Genomic DNA, 24828 nt, shown 5'->3' on the forward strand with positions numbered 1-24828 from the left:
ATAGTATTCAAGGCAATATAAGAACAGCTTTTTGGCTTTAATAGTAATCGATTCCCAGTATTCCTAGATTTGTTTGGTGAGAAACAGAACTCTGAGAAGGGACTAAAGCTTCATGGACCAGGAATAACAGCTGTTAAATTATTTCTGCTGCTTTTACCTCTTTGCTCATAGAGCTCTATTTTGGATGGCAGCCAGCATATGCTAGTTGGAAGGTGAGATAGCAAGTTTTATTACATGAGTCAGTCCCAAGTGTTAAAAACCTGAATATGCTAAGAAGTAAAACAGATGTGGGTTCTTTTTCTGGCTGTTCTCAGTTCTGGCTTCTGTGTGTAGAAGCTTTAATCCCATAAAAGTATTCAAATTAGTAGATTGCCTGTGGAGGTTAGCTCATAGTGAAGAGCATACATTATTTTAAAAGTGTGGCACTGGTAGGATGCTGAGATTCAAAAGTTGGGAATCTCCTAGCAATTAAATGTTGGCGAGGCACTACTGAAATTCATATTAAGGCCTTTATGAACTAACAGCAATGCTGGTTTTTTACCGTTACTTCAATCTACAAATTTTTCTTCTGTGCTACAGCCTTCTGTTGCAAACTGACGTTTAAGCCTGTCCTTTGATTAAAGATAACGTACTGACAACTGTGACATGCTTTTAAAAAGCTTCATTTATAAATGGTATTTGCGTCTGTAAACAGCTATTAGATACTAAAGAAAGTAATGTAATCTGAAATACTGAATGTGAGTTTATGCAGGATTACTGATACAATGCATTTGTTGTGTTGCATGAAAGCAAGGTGCGCAAATGCCATGGTGGCATCAGCTGCTCCAGTAACCAAGAAGCTGTTCTCAAGGTACAGTGCTAGACCATGCAGCACGAAGGGTTTGAGTGTAAAAGGTTTGAGAGGGATTTAAGATCTTTTTCTGCTTCTGAGAATTAACACTGTGGACTTCCATTGTTTGAAACACCCTTTTCAGTACTTGTAATTAATACTGATTTGAAACTGTCATGCTGAGCATTAAAATGTGTCACATAGTTTATGCAGCTTTGTGTTCACAAAAGAATAAATATGGATTTCTGTCTCTTAGTGTTCATTTCAAAACTTTATTCATATGGCAAAAAGCATTTAAGTCGAAAAGTTTTATTCAGACACCATTAACTTTCAGTGTAAAGGCATTGGCTTGTTCTGCTACAACACATCTCTCACACACCCTGTGTGGTGGTCATCCGTGTATCCCATCAGGTGTGCCAGTGCTCATGCTTGCCTGCAAGAAAGGGCGCATTACAGAGCTGAATATAGGAGTGGGATAGGGAACTTGCTGTGAAAAAGTGGCAGTTGGGCAGATGCAGGATGGGGCAGAAAGAGGGAACATCCGTGAATGATATGAGATTTGGTTTGGGGAGAAAGGCTGGAGCAGAGGAACATGGAAGGAATTAGGTAGATCTAGGGAAAGGACTCTTTGTAAATGGAGCCTGGGTTATAGAGGAAAAAAGCAGGGGCAAGGCAGTGTATGCATTTCTTGCTTTTTGTGTTGAATGAGAAAGTAATGGGAGGAAGGAGCATGGAGGAATACTTGCATGGGGATAGAGAGAGGAGAGAGGCAAAACTTTCTAGTTCAAGGCAGACAAAACAAAGCTGCTTTAAGTTTGAGGACTGTTCCCTTCACATACCTTGACCCTTCTTGATTTCAGTTGCAAACCTGACAATAACCACAGTATATGTACATAAGGACGGTACACTGAGCACAAAAGACAACCTTTTGTGTCACTAGAATGGTTTGTCTATCCTGTGCCTTGCCACCTTCTGTTGGTGGGAGCCTGGGAGAGGATTTTAGGTGCTCTGGAGGCTGCTTTGCAGAAGAAGAGGCGGTCCAGGCCTGATGAATGAGTGAATGGAGATAACACTGGCCGTGTGGTGTGAGGGCAGGTGTGTGGTCTCTGTGGCCAGCTCAAATTAAAGTTCTTTGGTTCATAGTGTAGCTTATGTTTCTTCTCTATAATACACCTTTTCCTTGTGGGTGAGAGAGAGGAGAGCAGAGATGGGATAGCAGTTCTGTTAGAGTATTTTTCCCCTTATCATCTCTTGCTTTCAGATTAGTATGGATACAGAATTAACAACACAGAGCTCAGTTGAGCCAGTGCCACAGATGAGTGCTTTTGTTTTGTGCTTTGTGGTGTAAAATTAAAGAGGCTGTTGGCTTAACTTGCTCCCTTGATGTCCTTAAATGACCCGAATTCTGAATGGGATAGACTTTCCAACCCATTAAGAGTAAAATTTCTCTAAATAGGTAATCCTGTTTATAGAAGACTGCTGGTGTTTTCTCAGTGTTACAGTTACGTAGAAAACTTCTGCCTATGTCCTTAGAGGACTGTGTCTGTAGTGAAACACCACTGTATTTATCACAGAGAAAGTACTGTAGCTAATGGTCAGCAATGAAAGCAATTTTAGAGCATTCCAGCATTTATCACACATTATTTTTTTTTTTTTAGATATCACGTTTCAGATTTTGCAGGCTTTGTCAAGCAAGTTACTATGTCATTTGTTCTGCACACAGCTTGTGTTATGCTGATTGCTGGCCAGATGATCTCAGCTTTTACTGTGGACTGGCTCTGGGGATGATCCTTACTGAAGGGCTTACGAACAGGCAATAACAGATTTCGGCCATCCTTTTTGATATCAAATAGCTGAATTCCCTTTCTATTGGGAAGACCAAACTAATGCTGCCTGAGAAGTTGATGTAGGATGATAAAATCTGTTGTGGTCTCTAAGAAGCAAGGGAAGCAGGAGCTTGTTTAGGACTGTTTCTCAGATCTGGTCTAGGAGGATAGAAAGTAATTGTGATTGTTGATGGTTTGTAAACTGTTTGTTTTTAGGAAAACTGCAAAAGCTTTTTTCCCTGAAGGTTTATTTATTCGCTTCTGTAGTTCTTTGGAAAAACTGTGTGTCTAAAACACAATTGCTGGGATCTATGACTTTACAAATTACTTGTGTGACTTATTCTTCAGGTTACTATCGTACAGAAAGAGATAAAGGGACACAGTATGAGCTGTTTTATAAGAAGATGGATGGCATGGAATACAGGCATGTCACCTTATTCCGACCTTTTGGACCCCTCATGAAAGTGAAGAGTGAAACAGTCGATATTTCTAGATCAATCATTAACATTATTGTCCCTCTTGCTGGAAGAACTGAGGCATTTGCACAATTTATGCAAAACTTCAGGTAGGTGCATGAGATTATATAGTGAGCTTTATTGCTGATTTTCAGTATCTTGTTTCCTTTTCAAAATGAATTTCCAGAACTAATGATTCCAACATTGTGTGCAGCTGCCTTGGGATGCTTGTAATTGAGCTTACTATATGGAGAGAACATTCCTTCTGAAACGATTTAAGAGATTCTCAAATTGCAGTTCTAGATCAAATGCCAGGGCTGTTGTGAACCTGGACACAGATGATCTTGAACATCATTTTCATGTTTACATCAGCTTTTGAGCTCCTGTTTATAAAATAAGGTGTTGGATGAGACACACAGTATTGGAACCTTCTGATTCAAATGGGAAAGATGGGGAAAGAAAAGGGAAAACATTTTTCCTTGTTTTCTTTAGAAGCTAGTTGAAGTCTAACGAGAATATTTAAATCTGCTAATACTTTTGCATGTAATAGCTTTTAAGCACCTGAAGCTTCTGTTGTGTTGCAAGTAATTATTAATATCAGCTTATGTTTGTACTTACAGGGATGTGTGTATTCATCAGGATAAGCGTGTTCACCTCACAGTGGTGTATTTTGGACAAGATGGGCTATCAGAAGTAAAAGGCATCTTAGAATCTGTAGCTAGGTAAGTGTGTTGATCCAATGTCAATCAATGCAAACAATATCGATTGGCATTTAAAATGGCTTGTTGTTTGTTGGAACAGGGTTTTTTTTTCCTCATCCTGATGATATAACAGGATTGTTTTGGGTTTTTTTAATTTCTGGAATGAAATGCTGAGAAAGTATAAATGATCCATTCTGCCCCCCCCCCCCCCCCCCCCCGATTTATTTTGTATTTGGCTCTCTTTTTGTTTTAGAGAAACAAGCTTCCACAATTACACACTTGTCTCTCTGAATGAGGAATTTAACCGGGGCCGAGGACTTGATGTGGGTGCCAGAGCCTGGGAAAAGGGCGAGGTGCTGATGTTCTTCTGTGATGTTGATGTTTATTTCACTGCTGAGTTCCTCAACAGTTGTCGCTTAAATGCTGAGCCTGGTATGTTTCTTTACAGTTGCTGTAACCCAGTCTTGTTGCCTTGTTTTGCTTAAACTGACCATATAGAAAAATAGCTTGAATGGTGGAGATTCAGTACCATGAACCTGGGAAGATGAAAAATACTCTGTACACAAAGGACAGTAGTATTTAGATTGAGAAATAGATTTTGTCTCAGCGTAGCTTGTTTTGAGAACATGTTGCCTTTTTGTACAAGAAGTACAATTTTCTTAAGGTTTGGCTGTCTAAAAGAAAGTTGGACAGTTTAATTGCTTTAACAATTGGTCTGCATGTAAATTTGTATAACAAAACTCAGTATAGCACTTGCAGTGGAAGATGGTTTTTGTTGTACTGAAATCTCTAACAAGTTTGGTTTATGTCTTCTCACACTTGTGTGACCAAGACACATCATGTATGAAAGGGTTTCAGTAGAGCTACACAATGTGCTCCTTAGAGAGACTGCTAATGTTCCACATTTACATCCCAAGCTCTGAAATTTTCTGACCATTTTTCTCAAGTTTGTATGAAGCCTGCTTGTTCTACCAGCTTCTGGATAAAGCTTTCTCAAGGTAACAAGACTGTTGGTTAAGACCACCTCCTGTCAAACATTTGCTTGTCTTTCTGTGGGTTTTTTTAATGCTTACTCTTATTCTGGAGTCGTCATAGCCAGAAACCAGTTTCTCCAGATGTCAATTTGGAATGAATAGATACTTCATATCATAAACAGGCAAGAAATTCTGCTATAAGACAGATACTTGAATGCTGTTTCTTGCTTTTTCTTTTATTTCTGCCTGTTTCTGCACTTGATGAAACGAGTTATATAAATAATTGGAAAAACTTTGGAGGGGAGCATCTTGTGAGCTTTCATAAGGAAGGCGGTTGGAGAGACTGCTTGACAATTCATACTGACAGTTTGTCACCTTTGCCTCAAGTGAGATCTGTAATGCTTCTCACACATTCAGAGTTCATACCCAAGTCAGGGTACTGAGTATTGTTGCAGGATGTGGTCAAGACCTTTGTAGCACTGGCAGTGCAAGAGATCCTTGAAAAATATTTATCTGGCTTTTGTGATAGGCATAGAAGTGGTGTCACAGCATAATCAGACTGTAGTGACAGGACAAGGGGTAACGGGTTAAAACTTAAACAGGGGAAGTTTAGATTGGATATAAGGAGGAAATTCTTTCCTGTGAGGGTGGTGAGACACTGGAATCGGTTGCCCAGGGAGGTTGTGAGTGCTCCATCCCTGGCAGTGTTCAAGGCCAGGTTGGTTGAAGCCTTGTGTGGGATGGTTTAGTGTGAGGTGTCCCTGCCCATGGCAGGGGGGTTGGAACTAGGTGATCTGGAGGTCCTTTCCAACCCTAACTATTCTATGATTCTATGATTTTATGATACTCATGATATTTAATGCCCTTGCAGGATGGCCTAGGTGTACACACTTTTAAATATTTGTACAAAGAGGCAAGCCCATAAAACTAATCATTACAATGTGTCACTTGGACTTGGTTTTTAGCTTTACTGTATAACATTATTACAGGGATTTTTCACAGACATCTAATGTGACACTGTGATATGTAATATATATGTAATATACATATATAAGTATGTATAACTATATATAAATGTATACGTGTAGAGTATATATAAAATTGTGTACATCTGTTTTTCTAATCTTGTGGGCTCTGCCCCACTAGATGTTATGGACTACCTAAATGTTAAATCCTAGCAGCTAGAACTTATATTTGCTTGTTTTCCCTTTGATGGCTAATTGATAGTATTTTACATAAAGAGAGTGTTTCTAATTTCCTCTTGCTTTCAGAAAGTGTGCCCACAGTGAGTAACAATTACCTTTTCATTTCCAGGGAAAAAGGTGTTTTATCCTGTGGTATTCAGCCTTTACAATCCTGCTATTGTGTATGCCAACCAAGATATACCAGCCCCTGTGGAGCAACAACTGGTAAGCAGTGTGATTTATTCTGAATAGAAATTAACTATGCTTTGTATCAAAACAAAATAAAATGCAACTTAATAGTTTGTTTGAGATATCTTACGACCTTTGGCAGTGCGTATCTAAACACTTTGTGGGCAAAGCACTTAGAAGAAAAGCTTATCAAATAGGGAAAAAAACCCTCAATCTTAGATGTACTTGGAGCTCTAGATTAAAAAAAAAAAAAACACACACACAAAAAAAAAAAAATCCAAAAGCTTTAGTCAAATGAAGTTGGTGGTTCTGATCCATTGTTTAGTTCTGGCTTGGAAAGCCACTATTTTATGAGGATAGTGGCATAACATGGCAGCAATTTTCACCTTAAGTTACAGCAAAGTGGTGAAAGGCAAAAACTTATGAATGATGTTTGATAGGCTTCACTTAGTATGGATTCTTTGCTAACTACCAAATGATAGTTGCAGGAAGTGTGCTATGTAACTCAAGGTGGGCTAAGATGTCTAGTCAGTTGCTTTTTTCTGTTTTTTGTGCTGTGGACAGCTGTACCCTGTGCAGATTTTTTCTTTACCTTTGCCATCCAGCATCTGCTAGAATCATTGGCTGTTATACTGCTGATTTTGTCTTGCTTTTGGAATGAGAAACACTGCTTCTAGGGAACCTTGTATTCAAAACAATAAACAGACCCCACAAACATTCAAGAGAATAGGTTTAAGGATCATTCAGGGCTCATCAGAAAGAAGTGCTGTATTTCTAGATCTCTGTTGCCTGAAGATGGAATGGCCACAGTCAGTGTCCAGCCTGACTCTCTTTCAAGAGACTGCATAAATGAAATTGGGCTTTGCAGCTGCGACTTTGACTTAGACAGGTTTGAAGGAGAGAGAGTGCAACACAGGCTTACTAAAAGAAAAAAACCCCAATGCTAATGCTCACCCCTGTATTTCTTGCAAGGATCCTAGTGAAAGTAGGAGGGGAAGGTTTTACATATGCCCTCAAGTAATCACAGCTGAGGGGAGTGAGCTGCTGCCTGACAGTTCTGGTGTTTGCTTTTTTGAATTGAAAAATGTTATGGTTGCTGACTTCAATCACAAAACTTACTTTTCTTTTTCTCATCATATCAGAACAAGAAGAGACAAATGTGGCCTTAGAAACCAGGTAGGAATTGGAGTGTTGGGAACAAATGATTTGGCAATAGGCTACCAAAAATTTACTGCTTGGTCTGAGCAGATATATAGAAAACAGAGGTGGTGTGGCAGAAAGGAAACATAGAAATTGTAATAAGAGGAAGTATTTGGAATCAGATGGCAAAGGGTGAAATGAACAGCAGGTAAATTAGGAAGCCCACATCTGTGCATTACACAGAAATGCTAGAAATGTTATATGATGTATCCTGCAATGAGCAAATGATTGGAAGAGCTTAGTGTTCTACAGAATTAAGTGCGATATATCTCCTTCATTGTGTTTTGCATTTCAAAGTGAAACTGTTTTATAATTGCAGGTACACAAGAAGGATTCTGGTTTCTGGCGGGATTTTGGCTTTGGGATGACTTGTCAATATCGGACAGACTTCTTGACTGTTGGTAAGATGAAAATGAAAAAAGAAAAAGATTGTGTTTAAAAATTAATTCTCAGTTCTTATCCACTGACAGGAGAGTAATGCATTTGTTTACTATTTTCCAGGCACAGCAGTCAGGTTTGCTTGACAAGTTTGACCAAAGAGAGAAATAGGATTTTTTTTAGATTTTCATGTCCCATCTGATGAGTGTTGATTAAAAGTCGCAGTATTTTTTTAGTATCAACATTTCACTATAGAACTTCTAAAAATCGTTCATTTTCTTGTACTTTGACTGTCTGAAGCAAATTAATCAAGTTTAAGAAAAACATCCCTCAAATAAACCACTAACATATATAGGAAGCATTCAAAATCTGTCTTTGAAATAACCTTGAGTAGTTGGAGAGTTGTCTTGAGCAGTATGCTTTACCACCCCCTTGTGGCACGCTGTTAAAACTGAGAACAAGCTAGATGTGCTTAAATTTGGAAAACCATCTTGAAGACAGCCTGCCATAAGGTGTAATGATGTAGCCCTCTGTGCTTTAAAATGGCTGGAATGCAGGCTGATTTCTGATAGCAGTCATATTGCCATGTGTAAAGTATATGCTAAAGGAAGTCTTCCTGAGTTCTGAAATTTTGCATGAGTTTGGGTCGATTTACACTGTGGTTCTGGAAAGGCAAGAGAACTTAAAATGGTGGAACAGGTTCCTTTCCTTAGTCTGGTTTTTTTAGTTGTGACCAATGGAGTAGTTGCTGGCATGTTTAGAAAGGGCTTTTTATATGAGGCATGACTGCTTCATTTTTCAGCTGCTAAAAATCTATTCTGATTGCTAAAAATAACCCAAAAGCATAGCCAGGGAGATTTGCATGCAGTTTTCTGCAGCTGTCACATGAGATGTCATGCATAATGTGATATGGGGACACTGTTCTAAGGGACTTTCTGAAGCCAGCAGTGCATGATCTTTGTCCTGGGCAGTTTCCACAACAAAGGATGTGGTATGATTGAAGCTCCTCTCCTTCAATTTGGCACGGTTTGGCATGGAAAACTTAAATTTAATTGCTTCAGAATTACTGGTATGTCACACCAGATTTGGGAATACATTATACAAGGAGTGTTGCTCTTTTTGCCTTGCATCTAGCCTGTGTGCCAAAATAACTTTTTCTGATACTGTTTTTTATAGGGGGTTTTGACTTGGAAGTGAAAGGCTGGGGTGGTGAGGATGTTCACCTTTACAGAAAGTACTTGCATGGTGACCTTATTGTGATCAGGACACCGGTCCCTGGTCTCTTTCACCTCTGGCATGAGAAGCATTGTGCAGATGAACTCACTCCAGAGCAGTATCGCATGTGTATCCAGTCCAAAGCCATGAACGAGGCCTCTCACTCGCACCTTGGGATGCTGGTCTTCAGGGAGGAGATTGAGACTCACCTCCGTAAGCAGGCTTACAGGACTAACAGCGAAGCAGTGGGTTAAATGTCAACCCTGTGACTTTTGATGACTTCAAATTCACAATGAACCAGCACCATTTTACAGCCTTAATTCAGCTTAACAATGCAGTGCCTCTCTTTTTCAGTGAAGAAGAGTTTAAAGGGTTTTTGGTTCTTGTATTTGTTTTCCAAATAATTCTTTGACTGTTACGCTGTTACCTAGATATCTTGCAAGTTCAAGCACCTCAAATAAATTGGAAAGTGTATGTAGTTCAAGGAAAGAGACTTGAGTATGGATTGGAAAATCAGTGGAATGTATAACTTGACACTTTTCCACATGGTACATTTCAATTTTTATATTTGCATTATTTTAATAATTAAATAATCTTGTGTTGTCTCGGGTATTTTCAGTCTGTATGGCTCACTGCTCTGTGACTTTAGAAGGACACTATACTTACACTCCATTGTAGAAACGAAAAAGGTGTGAAGAAGAATTTCACCATGAAAGTTGTACAGGATGTGCCCACTGGTACATCAGCTGTTCAGGTTGCTGATTCACAGCAAGGGCTTAGTGCTGCATCTGCTGTATTAGCAGACATTCACATGGTTGAATATGGAGTTATTCATATGGGTGGAGGGGAATGAAAATCTTTAAGTGGAATTTTAGAGCATATAACGTAATTTCACACTGCAGAACAGACACAACCTTCTTGTCTCCGTGTCTCCCAACTCGGACAAGTTGGGAATGTTGTTCCAGTTGGGCATTTCTGGGTCTGGTCTTTTCCCACAATAGACGCCACATCACAGAATCCCTTCTATGAATTGAGCTATGCTATTAAACTAATTTGTTTAAAGATTTTTGGCTCCACTCCTCCTTATTCAAAGGTCCTGTGTGTACATCTCATCCTTTAAGTTGAGGAACCATGTTTTCATTCCCATATAAATTTATTAGAGGCTCATTTGCTATTATGTTAGTATTGTCCTTTGCTTTCTTTTTCTGGCATTTTCCTGACATGTGTTTGGAAAGGCCATCATATACTGTCAGCTATTTCTGTGACTGAAAAAGCAAGTGCTGTTACAGTCTTTCCTCATACAATGATCTCCATTCCACTGATTATCTTAGTAGCTTTATTCTTCGCTTTTTCAGTTTGAGGGCATTTTAGTTGGGGTTGGGGGGGGGATATGTTAGTGTTTTGGGGTTTTTTTTGTTTGTTTGGTTTGGTTTTTTTGTTTTTTTGCTTGCTCTCCTTATTTTAAGCATGCATAAGCAGAATTATGCTGTGGTCTCATTAGTGCCTTGTACAATAGCACTACTACTTTTCTACTTTCTTTTTTGGGTATTTTGGGATACATAAGCAGTTTAAATTCAGGCAGGTGATTTTTCTCCATGTTGTTTTATATGCTACCATATGGCATGCCTCATTTTTAATACATGTGTTTATAGATTGAATGCTGAGAATGCTAATTCAGTGGTTAAACCATTTGCATGGTCTCCACTGAATTTCGAAATGAGTTGAAAACTCTTCTCAAACCAGGTAGTGAAGACCTGTTCATGAATTCAGTTTGCTTCAACAATTCTGAAGGCAACTAAAGGTATAAATGGTTGATTTCTGAATAGCAGATATGCTGTGCAAATACTTCTGGGCACTGATCCTTTTTATATGTACATAAAATTTGCCTTTATGTAACTTATTGTGGAGAACAGTGTACTGTATTGTACTTAGAGTGAAGAGAATGCGTTGCAAGACTTCTTGCAATTTATATTCTCAATATAATAAATGGAATTTCTGCATTTTAGAAACTGTTTTAAGCTGTTTCTTTGAAATAAGTTTTTACAATAATATTTTACAAGGCAGATGACACTCTGGATTCAGGTAATAGTATTTGGAGTAAGAAGTTCAACCAGCTCATATTTCCATCTCAAGTGAGTATCTACCCAGACCAGATAAGAAAGTCCAGAGTTAGTTCCCCAGACAACTTCAGCTTATACCAGACATTATCTTTAAGATGCCTGGTGGTTCCTAACAAAAATTATAAGGTACCAGAGAGGATATGATTAATACATAGGCATGATGATTTGGGGTAAAGATATAAGTGGGACTTTCTACTGAGCCTCCAGCCCTTAAAACTTCAGCTGCTACTGCTGTCCTGGCTCAGCTGTGCAAGCATAAGCATCAGAAATGCCTCTCACTGACACCAATGCTGCTTGGCATGTATTAGAATGGATGCTGAGGTAGTGCAGAGGTGGTAAGCATTGCTGCACCTCCGGTCTTAGCACTTGGCCACTACCCCAGAAGGATCCGGTTGTTCCAGTTTCCATGTTTGGGAAACACATCAGGTTGCTGATGCTGATAGCCAGGTCTCTTACCTTCTGCTATTTTCTACTGGGTGGTTGTGCTTATCAGCAAGGGCAAGGAAAGAGAACAGTGTCAGTTGCCCACATCTGTGTGATTAAAAACGGCCTGCAGTGTTGATGCTGGAAGTCAATCAAAGAAGTCAGGAGCTGAATGCAGTCAACAGAAACCACTGAAAACTTTTTTTCCATTCACCATGCCAAAACATGGAAGTGAATGTGTTAGAGTTAAAAGGAAGTCAGAACTCTTAGAAACAGTTAACTCTTAGAAATAATAGAAATCAAGGTTGGGTATTGACACAATTGATTAGTTGAGGACTCCTGAGCTTTCAAGTGCCTTTGCTGAGTCCTGTTTTTTTTCCTACCTTGGTTCAGCTCACTGCAATAACTTCATGGTGTTAAGGCATCCATCAGCTGGGCAGCTTGTTAGGAGCATAGGCAACCATCACTGATGGCATTCATTACAACAGCCAGAAATACTAGTATGGGGTGTGTGCTGTGTCAAGTCAATGCAAGGTACTTGCAGCCCAATGGTAGTAATAAGAACAATTTTAAGCACTGAATCTCCTCGGATGCGTTTTGCTGCTGCTTGGTACTGGATTCTGTATGCATGCCTCACTGAGTGCATCTGTGGGGAAGACTTTCACTGCTAACAGTCAATCTGTAGAACACTTACAGCAGGCAAATACTTGGCTCTAATAGTTGCTTTGCAGGTTGTGGCATAGCTTATTAGCAACTTTGACATGTGAAATCAGTTACTAAAAAACTGTTATTCATTGTTTACAATATACAGTTTCAGGGAATAATTACTGGTCATGTACAGTTCATGTTCCCCGATGTCTTACAGTTTTACCCATTTGTCTCTGTTATATAGTTAAGTTAGAGATTATAAATAGCTGTCTTAAAAGTACAGATTGTAATCTTAAATTAATTTTTAAGTTGTTATGATTCTCAACTATATTTAACTTGACTATTTACACAAATGGATTATTTTGTCTCATTCAACAGGGATTCCCTAGAAGAGTACAGGCTGCTTTATACATCCCTAGTAATCCCAAAATAGAGAAAAGGTCAAGACCTATGAATTACAGAGGGAATGATTCTGTTCACTGTACTGTTCTAAAAGTTACTTGGATTTGTACAAATACATCATAAGATCACCACATGGTGACTGCTTTCATGGTGCTGTTCTGCTTTTCATCATTTTTTGGTAGTTTTTCTAGCAAAAAAATCCTCTGGCAGTGCTTCACTTTTTCTTGCTTCTGTGCCATAGTCTAAGCAAAAAGCATGGGTAGAGCCCACTTCAGGACTCAAATTTTGCAGTTGCTATCAGTCACTGCTACATTACCCCAGGCTAACTGACCAGGTGTTTTCTCATCTATGCGGCTGTGCATGACAGTGGCACATTAATTATGCTCCTGAGCAATTAACACGAAGCAGAGTCACTGACCAGCATTGGTTAGAAAAATGTATGAATCTGGAAATGTGTTTTCCCCAAGTCCTTAGCATACCTAAAGGAAATTACCCATGCTGTATTATATACTGAGAACTTGTATAGCTCACCTCCTTAAATCTCACATTGTGTTTCTTGTGCTGTGTTTCATCTCTCAATGTGCTACCTTCCTTATTAACCCATCCAGTTTTCTTTTGGTATGGTTCCTCCTGTACTTTTTCCAGCTCTGTGCGTCAAAGCCATCTGCCTTCCTTAAGCTCTGGTCCTGGCTCTTTGGTAACTCGAGGGTCATTGGGGGCCCCAGCTGATGGAGCTGTAGTGGGGCTGAGTGGTGATGCCCAGCAAGGGAAAGTCCAGCAGCCAGACCCTGTGAGCGGGACAGGCGCTGCCAGGCAGCACAGGAATTGCTCTCTGCCATTTACCAGTTCTGCAAACTGGCTTTTAACCACAAAGGGCTCTTTACAAGCTCTGTATAACAGATTAGGCTTTTCTCTTATTTCTGTATTAGTCATATTTCATGCTGGAACAGTAACCGGTTCTGGCAACATGAACTTAGTGGGAAAGAGCAGTAATTTAAGGCCACCCAGTGTTCAACAGCATTGCTTCTGCTCTGCAGTGGGGCCAGAATAGTAATGGTAGGATATGCCTTTATTAAAAGTGAGTTTACAAGTGGTTTCAGTTACATGAGTGCTCTGAACTTCTGACTGCATTTTAGCACAGGCACAATGCATTTGTATATAGAGCCATAGCTATTTTCTGGTTACAGCTGCATGCTGTAATGCAGGGTAGGTTTGTTCTTTCTCAGTAAAACTCAGCATGACTCTTCCTTGGAAATGTTTACTAACCTCTTCCAAGAAAGAGAGAAAACATTAGAATTTCCCACTTTAATAAAATCTATTCCCTGTGTTGCTTTAGGCATGAATCTGGCTAAATGGCTGAAAGATGTTAGCTGTGTGTAGTCTCAGGCTTGTAACTGCTGTCAGGGACTGCAGGAATACTATGTGGACAGCTGTCGGGTCGGATGGTAGGAATAGGGCGGCTGGAGCCTGTGAGCTCGGCGTTGCCCTGTCTGCCAGGCAGAAGCTCGTGGTGGCCAGTGCGGGCCCTGGTACTTACGCACTGCCCCGTCTTCTTGGAAGCCTGGGTCTGGGTTTTCTGTCTACTTTACCAAGAAACATGGAATTGCGCTGAGAGAGAAGACTCAGGGGAGTCGCCATCCACAGAAAAGGTTCAGAAACTTAATCATGAACGCTTCAGTGTTGATAGTGAGCGCACCTTATTGTTGGTCACCTCCAGCCTGAGCTGATGCAAACAGAACATCCTTAGGTTGATGGGCTGAGGCCCTTCAGTTGGAACCACAGGCAATTTCCTGACAAAGGAGGAACATCATGGGGTTGAGTGGTGTGCTTGGGTCATTGTCAGTTGTTGTGGTTCTGACCTGCGTGGCTCCAGGGTGTCAGACAGGGGTGTTTGCCACGCAGGAACCCAGACCTGCTCCTGGCTTTCCCAAGGTGTGCTCTGCCTGCAGAGGGAAAATAAACCCCACACTGTTCGTCTTGGGCTGCCTGCTGCTGGGGCATCGCAAAGAGAAATGAACACGTTATGCTTTGGAGTCAGAATCAACTGCCTGCCCAGGGTGGGTGCTCAGATTACAGCCGGGTGTTGGGCCATATCCTCCTGTTTTGACAGATGCTGTTTATCTAATGCATGGTTTCCCTTTTTTAAGCTGTGGTCCAAGTGTAAAAAGCCAGCTGTGTTTTCCTGGAGGAGTCACTGCATTTTGGTGCTAGAGTAGTAAATATAGTAACATTTGTTTAACTAGGAACATGTGCCACTGAATCAAGAAGTAATTTTGGGGTTGTTTGTTGGGGTTTTGTTGTTTTCTTTTTTTTAGCTGTTGTATGGTATCCACATTAATTATAACCTTTTCCGAGGAACTTGCAATCTGTGGAGGGAAGAGGAAGTGCTCTTGATTAAAGGAAGTCAAAATGAGATTAGCTAAGGGACCACTTTTATCTTTAGACTCTTCACAGGAATGAATTCAGGTTATGCTTTTGCAATCTTGAATTTGTGTAATAATATATCATTCAGTGCGACTAGTAGATACTGGTTGGGAGAATCAGAAATCACAGACGAAGAAGTGGAAAAGAGCAAGGAAATACTTAGTTTTGGGTCTGCTGCATCCAGAAGGAAATACTTAGCGCCCTTTTTTATTTCACAAAAACCCATGACCCTTTGGACTTTGAGATACACACCGCTATGAAACTCGAGACTTCTTTGCAAACTGTGTTTAAGACTGGAGAAGTGCATAAGGAGGGGAAGAAAAGTAGAGGGTAAACCCTAACTGCTTGAATCTGAATGCAGGTATATATTTAAATCGAATTTTTTAGTGCTTGCCAGAATATAACCTTTAGAATAAAATTAAACAGCTCTTTGCTTTGTCATCTTGGTGATTGAAAGGAAAACAACTTCAAATAACTTTAAAACAGTGGTTTAGCATAAATGTAGTAGCTCATTGACTCCTGCATCAGTGTAATGACAAAAACTTTCTGTGTAGCCGTTAGGTTTAGCTTTTGTTTTCCTGAGGCCACCTTGCTGTGTGTGTGACCCCCAAATACATCTTAGTCATTCAAATTTTACTCAGCTGTGAAGCAGGATGAGCAACATGAGGATACTGCTAAAGTTCAGTAGTGTTTGTGTCATGCCCCAAGATGTACATTGCCTCCTCATTAGGCCTGACTGCTCGAAAATGAAAGGGTTCTACCTCTTCACTTAAAAGCTTTTCAGCAACGGAGATTAGGATGAAATGCTGGGTCTTACATTTCAGTGGTCGCACTGGTTCTGCAGCTTTTTGCTCTGCTTTTGTTGTCGTAGTATCAGTTTTTCTTAATCCATCAGAAGGAGAAGTGCATTTGGGCTATGCAGGTGTTGCAGTCCTTGGGGCGGCTGTGGAGGACACACCCGGGAGCAGGCTGGTGCCAGCACCCCTTTGCAAACAAATTTCCCAGATGCTTCCTTGCTTCCAGCTGGTTTAAATCTCACCATCATGATAGCCTGCAGCACCCTGTGAATGTGTATCAGCTGGGAGATCAGCCCGTACCTCCTATAGGAAGGTGCAGAGCAGTGCTGCCCCTTAACACCAGGCGATGCTGAAAGAGAGCTGCATCCCTGACCCCGCCGTGAGAGGCCTTTGCTACAGTTGTGTTTGCAGTAATGATGGCAGCTGTGTGCTTCATTAGGGCCTTGTTGGCCTTATTGGCTCCTCCCAGCTGGTGCCTGAAGAGGACAGGGAAAGGTTCTTTGACTTCTTTCCTAAGCAGCATCTCTTTCCTGGGTTCGAATAAGGTAAGATTTTTATTGACTTTTCTGTGGTATATGATTCTGAGATTGTACTTTTTTTGTGCAAGGGGTTTTTGGGAATGCCTTCCATCTTTTTAATAGAGGTTTTGTGTGTTCTTGCAAAGGATATATTGTACTGGGTTTGAAGAATAGGTGTTGTAGCTGGGATCTGTATGGCAGCACTGTGCAGCAAAAGTACTTCTGAACTGAACATAGAATGTTAAGTCAATCCCTTTTATATTTCAGTCTAAATATTCGCATATGGTTGTATCAAAACACAGCTCTGTTTTGATTAGTTTAGTCCTTTTCTGGGATAGGTGAAATAAGTTTCTCTAAGCTTGAAATTAAGTGCTTCAATGTGATGATTTCACTGGTTTATTTGAACTGTTCTCCTTGTGTGTAGGGTGGTGAGGCTTTCAAAAGGAGTCTTTTTAATGCCAACACTTTCAAGGTTGTCTTGTAGCTATTTGACTGCATGTCTTGCGTGAGTTCAGTCTCTTGACCCATGTTCTCTCATCTTTTACTCTAGCTGATGTAAAAACTTTTTGATGACTGATGCAAGTTATCTTGAAGGCCTTATAATTTTCTTCCATTGATAGAATGCTTAGCAGTCTGTACTTCATTGCACATAAAAGAGGATGTTTGCCCACTGCTGCCACTTGCAGTGCCAGTGGCTTGCCAAACTCTTTTTGAGAGGATCACATTTATTCCTGTGTTTATTTCTGTGTCTATGGGGGGTGCACATGCTCTTGAGTAGCACCTGAGTGTCCCTACCCTTCTGCTAATATGTTCTTAAAAAATACGTATGTGTATATATATATAGAGACAGAGAGACACAGTGTAAAATAAAACGTGATGTAGAGGCTATAAAAGAGCCTTCACAGACATGATCTGGCAGACTGCTGCTGAAGGTGATGGAAAGTGTGCCCAGGCAGCAGTGTCACAGCTCTGAAACAAACAGAGAGCTCCTTCTGGGAGAAGCAGTGGTGTGCATTTGTGCAGGAGACAAGAGGTGAAACCATGCAGAGCTGTGGAAACACAAGCAGATGGGTACAGAAGTGGCTTTGGCCCTGGGAGAGCCTGGGCACTTGGATGTATTTCCTGCAGCCTCATGCAAGCTTAAGTGGCTTCTCTTGGACTTTGTTAGAAACTATGGGGAAAAAAGGTCACATTAAAGGGATAATTTGAAGAAAAAAGAATAACCTTTGAGACTGCTTGGTGCTCAGGTATACTCTATAGAGGAGCTTAGATCGAAGCTTAGGCCGCTGTTAACATGTGAGTTGCACGCTTTCCTGTGCCATGCAGTTATTTTGGGTGAGGTGGTGTTCTGCCCTGCAAATGTAGTCTATGTAGAGCAGCTGTTGAAGGGGTTGGTTTTTTTTACGTGTTTCTTTACTTTTAAAATCTTGTCAAAGTGACTTTTTGGCTGCTGGGTTCCTGTGAAATTCATCTTGGGATATTTGGATACTGGATACTTATGAGAAGTGAGATAAGAAGCATATAGGGGGGAAAAAAGGATTTGCTTTCTTTTGTGGATTTATTCAGTACTTGCTTAGATTTTATGTTTTTTTAGGAGTGGCTGGTTTTGGTTTTTTGCTTTTTGTTTCTGTTTAGTTGTTTGAGTTTTTTTTTTTTCTTTCAAATTGAGATATGTTCTTCAGCAATGTATAATGTCCACAGACATGAATAGTTCAGTGGTTCATTAAATTCTGCTAGTGCCATAAGTGTTAAAGACTTCAATCAAATGTGTCATTTTCAGCTGTGCTTTGAGTCCCCCAACAGTCTGCTGCAGTTGATGATATGTTGCACTTCTCTATTTTAATAGATCTTTGGGAGATGGAGTGTTAGTAATATCTTCTTTGAATTGAATGTAAACAACTGGATGTAGTTTAAATGTTTAGTACCCTCAGGACTCAGAAGAAGCCTTAGTGTGCTCACAAGACAGTACTTTCCTGTGTGTAGATTTTCTCCATACAGTTTTTTGAGTTAGGAGATTCTGTTGGGTCTCATTGGGTTTCTGCCTCCAAATAGAATTATATTAATTGTAAGATACCTGCTTAACCTGAAGAATCTGTATTACAAGCAAGTATCCACCTAATTGAAAGTTTCTTCTTTTCCTGACCCAGATCAAGTGGGGATATTTGAAACAGATGCTTTGGCTTGTGTTTGCTTTTGGCTTTCTTTTCAGCCTATGAAATGGTCTCCACAGCTTGCATTGAGGTGAGGCTGTTAACAGTAATCCTCTGCATAAAAACAGTCTTGGGTTTGGGGTTTTTGTTCCTGTTTAGGGGGTTTCTATGTTTAGTTAGCTTGGGGGTGTGTGCGATTGTTCTGGTAGGTGCTACAAACAGTTTCAAGTAACTTACAGTGATTTTGCCAAACACTGTTTCTTGCAGAACTTGTTATATACTAGTGGTTTTTATTGTTGTTAGAAGCCTAAGTATTCTTAATACCATAAGGTGAGCATCCTGTAGATCGGAAACGGTATATTTATTGGCTTAGTATTTTGAAATTTATGTTGCGTTTCCTGGTGGATTTAATTTCTTCCTCATCACATTCATAAGGAAGAGTATCTGTCTGAGACTGTATCAGCGCTCTCTGCATGACACGGAACTTGATTGCTTTTTAGTATTTTATAATGAAAATAAACTAATATCCCGAAGTTATTTTGTAGTAATCATCTGCATCTGTTTTCTGTGCAAAAACTGAATGTAGTATTGAGAAGCCACAAAAATGTTGATGTTAGAAATGGCTTACAATGTTTGAAATTATAGAACCCTTTACATTCTTTACTGTTATGAATAATGTCACAGAAACGGATACATTTTGGATTGCATCTCCAAATTACTACAGAAGTACACCCCCAAATGTTGTTTCTGTATCTTCCAAAGCCCGTCTTGGGGAGCAGTGACAGTAGGCAAGCCTCTGCAGTGTCAGTGAACCTCTGTTTCTTTCTTCTTTTTCTTAATATTTCATTGTCCACACAGTCCTATTTAATGGCTCCAGAGAACCGAGAGACAAAATTGTGCTTCCATATACTGTTTTTAAACTTTTCTGGTTAGTTGGGAAGCTGGGGTTGCTCTGATAATATTATATACTTCAGTTGCAGACTGAAGATGGAAGATCTGCCTGTGTGTCCTTGAAGGATTACTGATTATCTCCAAAAGATATACTATCAGTTGTCAGCTGAATTTTGCCACATGAGTTATTTGCTAAAAGAAAGCTGTTTCTTGGGAACTATTAACTTGATAAATCAAGTAGCTGCTAACATAACTAAAGCTATCTTACAGGCATTGAGTTACTTCTTGTCAACTGTGCCATGTTCTAATGTGAGTAAAGTGCCTGGAAAGCAGTTTTATTGTTTAGTCTGACATCTGTATAAATAGCTAATTTATCCTAATGATGGGATGGGACATAATCGGAAGTGGAGGTAATATGCAGATTAATTATGAGTGTGAACTGGCCATCAGGAAGACTCTTGCCTGCTTGGTCCTCTTAATGCTGGTAAACATCATTATCTTTTGTAATGAGCCATGATGACTGAAAGTAATACTGTTCTGCTCTGGGAGTCTTGTGGATGTTTGGCTACCAAAACAATTTCCCTGGAGAGTTTTCAATTTACTGAAAATGCTTATGGGACCTCCAGGGCTCTTGCACTTGCAAGATCTAACACTTTTTTTAGGGCTTATATCCCTGAGAAAGGAGGTATTGTGGGCAGCACTGAGGCAGTGTGTGAGGAAAGCTGGATTCTTGTCACAGCTCTGTGCTTTTCTAGTCCCTGTGTGACCTTGGAGAAGTGGCTTTGTTTCTGTAAAGTGCAGCATGAAAAAGGGTAGTGGTTGCAACCAAAGGTCCCAGAGTGTTGAAATGTCAACAGAATCTTACTACAGGAAACCCTGCAGTGCGCTGCACCCAGCAAATGTTTCTGTGCTTTCCTGTTAAAAATATAACTATGTGGGAGGAAAAAAATCAAATTCAGCTCTTGGGACACACAGAATGTTTTTACACAGTGGAATTGTTAATTGCTTTCATAGAGGAAAATGAAAATATCCTGTAGGAGAGACATTGAATCAAATGCATTAAATACTATTACAGAGACCACTTTAGAAGTGGCAGCATATTGTTGGAGTAGCATTGCTCTTGCCTTTGTTGGAAGGTGTTTAAATATTTCACAATGTGTAAGTCAGAAAGTAACCAGTTGGTTCATTGTAACTGTATTGCCTTACACGGTTGGTTCACCTCATTCAGCTACTGGTTTGTGGCTTGATCAGTTTGCAAGAGAAAATTACCATGGAAAATATTAAGCCTGGTTGAAGCAAGTTTTTTTTTTATTAATGCAAGCACATCCAGTCAAACACGGAATATCCTGCTTTATGGTACAACTTTATATTTAGCATTTCAGCTCAGAATAGCAAAACACAGTATTTAAGGAATGTATCAAACTGAGGGAGGAAAAATAAACAGGAACCAATGTGGATACTGCATTGATTTCAAGTATATACTAGGACTGATTGACTGGTGAAGTGCACATTCATGTGAAAGCTTTTTCATACATTTACAGAAAGTGTTCTAAAATTGCATTTCAAATATATATTTTTTCTTAAATTTTAAGCATCCCTTTTAAATTTCAATTACATAAACAAAGCTGATATACAATCCCTCTTCTAGTGTCCGACAACATTACTAGCTAGAACATCTCTGAAAGTGCAAAACACTGTAATAATACAGTATAAATATTCTTACTCTAATCCAGGACTGAAGGTCAGTACTTCAGCACAGGAAAAATAGCAGCAGATCATAAGAATTATCTTTTCCCCGTTTCTGGACTGTTCTTGTCTTTTATTTCTCTTTGATGTCAGTGCTATGGGAATAGCAAAATGTTGATTTATCTCCCTCCCTTACCCCAACTTACTCTTTTAAGTATTTGTCAAAGTGGAGCAGGGAGAGAGGGAAAGCTCTTTAATTTTTCACCATACTACAGGTCCATTACAGCAAATAATTTCTAAGTAATCCTAGATGCTGCATGAAACAGTGGCGCTGCTCTTGGTTGTAGGCACTCAGCAAGAAGAGTCTACTGGACTGGAACAAACCAGACCCTAGGTCCTGCAAATCTTGACCCTTCTTCAACAGAAGGCAGAATAAGAGAAATCCCACCTACATGCAGTTGACCCTTTTTAAAGAAGCTTGTGCAGAGGTCCTCTGTGAGGCTCTACCAGGAAGGCTGTAACCACTGTAAACTCTAGAGGGCCTTGTTTAATACCATCTAATTGCCCGGCTCAATTACCTTTACAAATATTCTGCCTTCAAGCCTTAAGAGAACACTTACTGTGAAGGACAGAAGATATTAATGGGTAATAATTTGTCAATTCATCAAAATAAGTTTTAATCTGAGCTTTTTTTTTTTTTCCTTCTTAATTCAGAGATCAGGTAAGAAACTAAGTCCTGAACGGTGTATTTATTTTTATTTTTATTTTCTTGAAAACAAATACCTTGCAACTTAACATAAGTTCCTCAGGTGTTCATTTGGATAGCCAAATCAGGTGTAAACTCAAGACTAAGAGGAGAAATTAGAAATGGTAAGTGCCAGTAGGGTTACAGATCACCTCCAGTTTGGTACTAACCTGGTTTGACCAATCTCTTATGGTGTCTTCCCTTAGATTTCAATGTGTACTGGCTCAGTTAATCATGGCTTATAAAATACTAGGAAATACTTATTACTTGTTCTTTGCTTTAATTGTCTGTAAGAGCAGACTAGCATTTTCAAAGGAACCCGGGGAATTAAACGACCAGTTCAGTGGTGATTAGCTCTTCATCAGTTTCTTTGGAAATTTTAGCCTTAATTTTGAATGGGATATCTGAGTATTTCCCTCTCCCTAGCTCATGTATGACTTCTATTTTCCAAAAACTGTTTTCAAAAAAACATATTGAGCCTGTTTTGCAGAGATAATCTAGGTTAGACATCCTTCTCTCAAAGAAAATAATAAACGAAAAATCCCTGATTTCTTTTAAAAAGGAAACACAAACTACTCTGACAGCCAGAATTTAAATGATAGTTCCCAGAAGTATTAGACATGTGTGCATCTTCACATGTGCACGCACACTTACACACACACAAACACACATTCCCCAACAGTTACCCCATCTTATCTTTTTAAATCATGTAACAAAAATATGTTTGCTGCACCATCAATGTTACAGGCAGGTATACTCTACTTCATGTGCCATATTCTCCGCTTTATTTAAAGAGAACTTTTTAGCTGGTTACAAGACATCCATATTTTTATTTTCTTTACTTCCATTCCAGCTTAATAGAAGGTACAATAAACGATATCAGTACCTTGTAAGGCACTATTTTCTGATGTAGGAGCTAAACGTGCTTACTGCACATGTCTAAGGCCTTGACTCTACAAACACTAACAGGTGTGAACTAACACCTGATTTGAAGGAGACCCTTCACTTCAAAGCTAGAGACATGTTGAGTGCTCTGTAGGATACTGCTCCAATGGAGTACTTAACTGGAACATCGGCTTTAGTTGAGAAGTGTGTTTTAATTTTTATTCGTTTTGGTTGAAGTAATAAAAAATAAAAATTTGGATGCTATATAGAATAAGATCTCCCCAGGGATACCATCTCCCATCATACACTTCATCTCTGAGAACAGGGCCCTGCCCTTGTATTCAAAATAAAAAAACCAAAACCCTTCACTCAAGTGCCTTAAGGTTGACATGTGAAATATTTACCACATTTTTTTCATAAAAGTTACTGTATATACAAAACAGACCTCAGCCAGTGAGATCTTAGCTCAGTCCAAGTCCTTCAGGTTGTAAAAACATGTTCATTCAATGTGCTTCAAAGTCTGCAGATCAGATCCAAGAATATCAGGCTCTGTTAAGCAGAGTTGTCCTAGAAGTAATAAAAAATAAGATTATCTTCCTGTAACAACAAAAAGTGTTACAGTTTTGGTGACGGTGGGCATTAGATCTGTTTTGCATCATTAGCTGGAGGCCTTTCTTCAAAGGATATATTTCCAGCTGTTGCAAAGTGGAATATATCTGTGAATTCTAATAAAGTTGCTGACTTTAAATGAAAATTTAACTTTTATAACATTATTCAGGCCCTTAAGATGCTCTGCGGCAATATGATGTTCTGTTATTTTAAACTATGCTGAACAGCACTGGGTTTAATGCAGCTTACATTGTGTGGGTGTCGTAAATGAAAAGCTTATGTGGTGGACTTCCTAAGAAACATTGGGATCACTGGGAAGCAGTGTCTCGTCTAGGACAATAGGATCCTAATGTAGCTCAACTGCAGCCCAGGACATACAGGCTTCTTCCTTCATTCTTCATCTGGTACGGTTATTTCAAATCTAAATATCTAACATGATTTACAAAGGTCTAAATCTCTCTTTCTGCCTCAGTAGAGGCAGAATCTCTCTTTGGCCTCAGTATTAGAATTTTCATTAGCTAATCTCATAATATACGTGGAAGAGGTGCTTCCCCCTCTCAGAGGGAAGAGGAACCATTGAGACTTTTTCCCTTAAGAGTAGGCTGAAAATTGAGAGTATTCGCATAAAACTTCACCTTTTTATAGGATTAATAAATGCACAGGCATGAGAAATGATAGCAATTTATTATTATGTCTATATATTTGTTTCCCTGAGGAAAGCATGTCTGAAAACTGCTACTGATGTAGATTCTTTTACTGTATTTGATAGCCTAAACAAAGCATATTTTCTTTTGTAGTCCCAGCAGTGATCTTGCAGCCTGAGCTGGTCTGGCTGGTTTCAATGACTTAAAGCTGCCCGTATGTCCAAGCCATATGGAATTTTTCAGATTTGAATTTTAAAGAAAAAATATATTTGGGCCAAAATGGCCTTAAACTGTGTATGCAAATAGAAGAATGCTCATGATCACATGCCTGTGTGTGGCTGTAAAAAAAACAAAAATCAAACTCCCCGAAAAAAATCCAAACCAAAAAAACCTCATGTTCTCAGGAAGCTTCATACCTGAGTGTTTTCCAGCTGTCTTTCTCCATGTGGTTTTCTGGGCCTTCACTTTCAAAGGATGCAATGAACAGAGCTAGTCAATAAAATGAGAACAGTCAGATACATGGGTTTGTTAACTGGAGAAAAAAAATTACCAGTTACAGTACAGTAGGTGTAACTTGGCAAGCGTCATAATGAAGTTTATTCTCCTCAGAAGCTGATACAGCGGTGATAATACATATTTATTAAATATTTTTTGCACGTTTTTTTCATCTGCATATTCAGTCCCGTGCTTAGTATACTGAATATATTCACTCACTGTAGTGCTAAGTAAAGGATTTTACCTTCTTCACTATAAATGGGTGCTGTGAGTAGATAGCTCTGAATCTTCTTGTCTTTTTCAAAAGGGCACTCAACCTGCTTCCATGTCAGGAAATCATGGATCTGTCTTGAAATTTCCCAGAACTTCTGCATGAAGTAATTAAAATAATATTATTAAAATACTGTTTTCTTCCAACTACTAGTTCGTTTCAGTTTCAC

General features: G+C 39.4%; 2 protein-coding genes across 6 annotated transcripts in view; one reads left to right on the plus strand and one right to left on the minus strand.

Annotated features, from left to right (window-relative positions):
• Positions 1 to 10960, plus strand: part of CSGALNACT2 (chondroitin sulfate N-acetylgalactosaminyltransferase 2) — a 32566-nt gene extending 21606 nt beyond the window's left edge. Inside the window, exons 3-8 of one of the 2 annotated variants that reach the window (XM_065670746.1) lie at positions 3004 to 3220; positions 3731 to 3832; positions 4065 to 4243; positions 6100 to 6194; positions 7678 to 7759; positions 8913 to 10960. In XM_065670746.1, coding sequence (XP_065526818.1) covers positions 3004 to 3220; positions 3731 to 3832; positions 4065 to 4243; positions 6100 to 6194; positions 7678 to 7759; positions 8913 to 9205 — 968 coding nt within the window. In that variant the 3' untranslated portion in view covers positions 9206 to 10960. Of the gene's footprint in view, positions 1 to 3003; positions 3221 to 3730; positions 3833 to 4064; positions 4244 to 6099; positions 6195 to 7300; positions 7335 to 7677; positions 7761 to 8912 lie in introns of those variants that run through there. The other variant, XM_065670747.1, reaches the window with a different exon arrangement.
• Positions 10961 to 20614: 9654 nt separating this feature from the next.
• Positions 20615 to 24828, minus strand: part of RASGEF1A (RasGEF domain family member 1A) — a 52601-nt gene continuing 48387 nt past the window's right edge. For all 4 annotated transcript variants that reach the window (XM_065670749.1, XM_065670750.1, XM_065670751.1 and 1 more), the window contains 3 exons: positions 24633 to 24756; positions 24310 to 24382; positions 20615 to 23207 (listed from right to left, as the gene is read on the minus strand). In XM_065670749.1, the coding sequence (XP_065526821.1) occupies positions 23183 to 23207; positions 24310 to 24382; positions 24633 to 24756 (222 nt within the window). In that variant the 3' untranslated portion in view covers positions 20615 to 23182. The remainder of the gene's footprint in view (positions 23208 to 24309; positions 24383 to 24632; positions 24757 to 24828) is intronic.

Source organism: Lathamus discolor, chromosome 3 (assembly GCF_037157495.1).
Source record: "Lathamus discolor isolate bLatDis1 chromosome 3, bLatDis1.hap1, whole genome shotgun sequence".
NCBI lineage: Eukaryota > Metazoa > Chordata > Aves > Psittaciformes > Psittacidae > Lathamus > Lathamus discolor.